This window comes from Acyrthosiphon pisum, unplaced genomic scaffold (genome assembly GCF_005508785.2).
Source record: "Acyrthosiphon pisum isolate AL4f unplaced genomic scaffold, pea_aphid_22Mar2018_4r6ur Scaffold_20636;HRSCAF=21673, whole genome shotgun sequence".
In the NCBI taxonomy this organism is placed as follows: domain Eukaryota; kingdom Metazoa; phylum Arthropoda; class Insecta; order Hemiptera; family Aphididae; genus Acyrthosiphon; species Acyrthosiphon pisum.
The window spans coordinates 2,686-6,004 of NW_021770017.1; the positions used below are offsets into that span (position 1 = coordinate 2,686).

Genomic DNA, 3,319 nt, shown 5'->3' on the forward strand with positions numbered 1-3,319 from the left:
CAAGGGGGACATTCCCCCTTGAAAAAAAAAAATTACCGTGGAAAAGCTGGCTGTGAACATACAAATATATACTACTACTACTTGTAATTAAAATCAAACGCTGGATTTTTATAGTATATTTTTCTCAACGTTTATTTCAATACGTAATTAAAATATGTGTACAAATGAATATTTGTTTTTCTTTTACAATATTAAAATAGTTATGTTGCTTTATACTCTTATGAGCTTACAAGTAAAATAGTATATTTACATGAAGGGTGGGGATGTGTTTGAACATAGAACTCACGACATAGGCCACACCTACATTAGGTCCGCATTTCTCCCGATCCGATCCGATCCGACGTTGTCCGTCCATCGGTATCCGATGACGTCAGACGTGAATGCCTACACTGGTCCCGACGTGATCCGTTTAACTGTATACTGTCTACCGTTCTACTGCAGTTTGTAGTAGAAGCTATTGCAGTAAACACGTGATAACAAAATGAGTGATTCTGATGATGATTTTTTGTGCTGGTTTTTGCTGGAAAACAACGCCCTACTAAAGAAACGTAGTACAAAGACATGGGTCCATGAATTCAATTTAGATCGATCGAGAGGAGAATTTTTTACAACTTGCGTACCTATGCGGAATTACCCGGTTAAGTTCAGGGAATACCATCGTATGAGTATTGAAACATTTGACTACATTCTTGGAGGAATAAGAAACGACATAACTGGTCAATCAAACTTCAGGGTATGTGTCAGTCCAGAAGAAAAACTCACCATCACAATACGGTAAATAAACCTTTAGTACGTTTTCATTATATAGATATAATATATTTTAAAAAACTGGTAACGATTCGTGAGTATCTCTAGATATCACTAGTTTCAATGTATTACATTTTAAATAATGGTAAATATTGCCTTCGAATACAATGAATCTGAGCGAGCACAAGTTTACTTAATAAAATTAACCAATTAAATATTTTCAATAACAAAATGGAAGGATTAGTTTGGTACTTTAAAAATTAGAAATATTCTGAACGTTTTAAATAAAATAAAATAAAAAATAAAAGTTTAAAAAATCTTTATTGTTTCCAAATAACAAAATGACATGAAAATGAAATCTCACATATTCATTAAATTATAGAAATCCTGTTGTGGAGGTTGTTCTTCAGTCTGATATGCTTGATTCGCTTGAAATGACATCGAAGATGATTGAGAATGCTCGGAACCTTCAGTACTGTATGGTGACGACAAAAGAGAATCAATGGGTGATGGTATGATTCTTGACGAATTTACTTCCTTCACGAACTCGTGTGCTTCCAATGCATCTGTGACATCGTTGATGATTTTCATTCGGAGTCTCATTTTCTCAATCTGATTTAGTTGCTTAACAGAAGGCAGTAAGCTCATGAAGAATGCGTAGTCTTGATCATCTTGATGAGTATTTGTTGGTCGAGAAAAACGTTTTTCCATCAGGTTAATTTTCCTTCTTTCAATTTCAAGCACCTGGGATTCATAACTATTTTGTTTTTGTTTTTTTGAAAGAATTGTATCGTTATCATTTTTATTATTTCTTTTTAAAGAACTTGATGGTTGTTGTATGCTTTGAGGTTTGGCAAATGAAGTGAATTCTGATCCAGATGCCTCAGGTTCCCTGATAGAACAATTGATATCTGCCTCTGCATCATTTGTATTTTCCTCATCTACATCTTCTAGCGTGGCGTTGCTTAAATTACTTGGAGATAGTTCATTTTCATCATACGATAGAGGCAAATTTCCTGAGCTTTCCCTGGGTATCATTACGTCCTTTAAAAACATCATGGTATTAAAAAAAGGCCATTTCACAATTTCGGACCTTCCTTGACCACTTTTGGTTTCAGTATCCGTTTTTAGTTTCCTTCTAAATGTGTCTCTAAGATTTTCCCATGCTTTTCGAGCCTGTTCACCTAAAATACAAAACAGTTGTAACATGTCCTTTTTTCTGATAATAATTTATTTGTAAATTTAGTGTAGAAACAAGTTTATTTATTTCTCAGTTATTTTAAATGTTAAAAAAATGTTATAAAAGTTAAAATTGTTTTTTGGTTTATCAATTAGGTATTTAGCGACTGGATTATCATTTCGTTCCCTGGGTTTAACGTTTCGAATTAATGATTACACAGTTGGTAAATGTGTTTCATTAGTTGTGGATGCGATATGGAATAATTTCTACCAGCAACACCTGCCTGTTCCCGACCACAGAATGTTAGTAGAAATAGCTACAGGATTTCAGGAGCGGTGGAATTTTCCTCATGCCGTTGGATGTCTTGATGGCAAGCACATTCGAATTCTATGCCCGAAAAAAAGTGGAACTATGTTTTACAACTACAAAAACTTTTTTTCAATAGTGCTACAAGCTGTTGCGGATCACCGATGTCGATTTATTTTTGTAGATGTAGGAGGGTATGGGAAACAAAGTGATCGAGGAACTTTTTCAGCTTCTTCTTTATCTACATTTTTGGAAAATTGTCATACTAATTTACCACCATCATCACATATCGAAGGAATTGTTACAGATATGCCATTCGTAATACTTGCAGACGATGCATACCCACTAAAGACCTACATAATGAAACCGTACTCAAGACGCAATCTATCACATGAAGAGAAAATCTTTAACTACAGGCTATCGAGGGCTAGGAGATGTGTGGAGTGTGCTTTTGGTATTATGACAGCCAAGTGGCGTTTGCTTGGAAAATGTATAGAAACTAATGTTGGGAAATCAGAGAGAATTGTGAAATGTATCTGCTTACTTCACAATATAGTTATTGACCGTGAGGGCGGTGAATTCAGTTCCTCGACGTTACAACAATCTTTGAATGAATCACCCCTTCAAGGAAATAGGTCTTCAAGAATGTACAATAGAGCTTCACAAGAGGCTAATACCATTAGAGACACCTTCAAGTCCTACTTCAATGGAGTCGGCGCTGTACCATGGCAAAACGGAAGCATCCAGTAAAAATAAAAATAATATTGTTATTTAATTTAAAAAATGTTGTGATTTTATTTTATAATAGTTCATAAATATTATGTTTGTATTAGTGTAAGAGTAAAATGCTCAAATATAAAAAGTTGATGACCTAACTACAATTATAAATATTTGTCTAGAATGATTTGATATGTCCGTAGGTACTCGCAAGGCTATTTACTACTCGTATATTTTAGATTCTGAGTGAAACGATGAATGTATTGATTTTACAATGTGTGTTTTTTTTTTTATTTTTTTTTATTTTTGTGTCTGTGTACACGATAAGTAGTCGAAATAATGCTTCGATTTTCGACTTCAGTATCTCGT

At 34.0% G+C, this 3,319-nt stretch overlaps 1 protein-coding gene across 1 annotated transcript; it reads left to right on the forward strand.

The window, feature by feature from the left end:
• Positions 1 to 1,954: 1,954 nt before the first annotated feature.
• On the forward strand, positions 1,955 to 2,983 carry LOC103309327 (protein ALP1-like). Its single transcript, XM_008184501.1, has 2 exons — positions 1,955 to 1,983; positions 2,083 to 2,983. The coding sequence occupies exons 1-2, from the start codon at positions 1,955 to 1,957 to the stop codon at positions 2,981 to 2,983; spliced, it is 930 nt and encodes a 309-aa protein (XP_008182723.1).
• The last annotated feature ends 336 nt before the right edge of the window (positions 2,984 to 3,319 follow it).

What these genes read in the sequence shown, in the direction of transcription:
- LOC103309327 (XM_008184501.1), top strand. Translation starts at nt 1,955, where the DNA reads ATGTCCTTTTTTCTGATAATAATTTATTT. An exon ending in TTTCTGATAATAATTTATTT is followed by an intron (nt 1,984 to 2,082) that starts GTAAATTTAGTG and finishes TTTATCAATTAG; the next exon opens with GTATTTAGCGACTGGATTAT.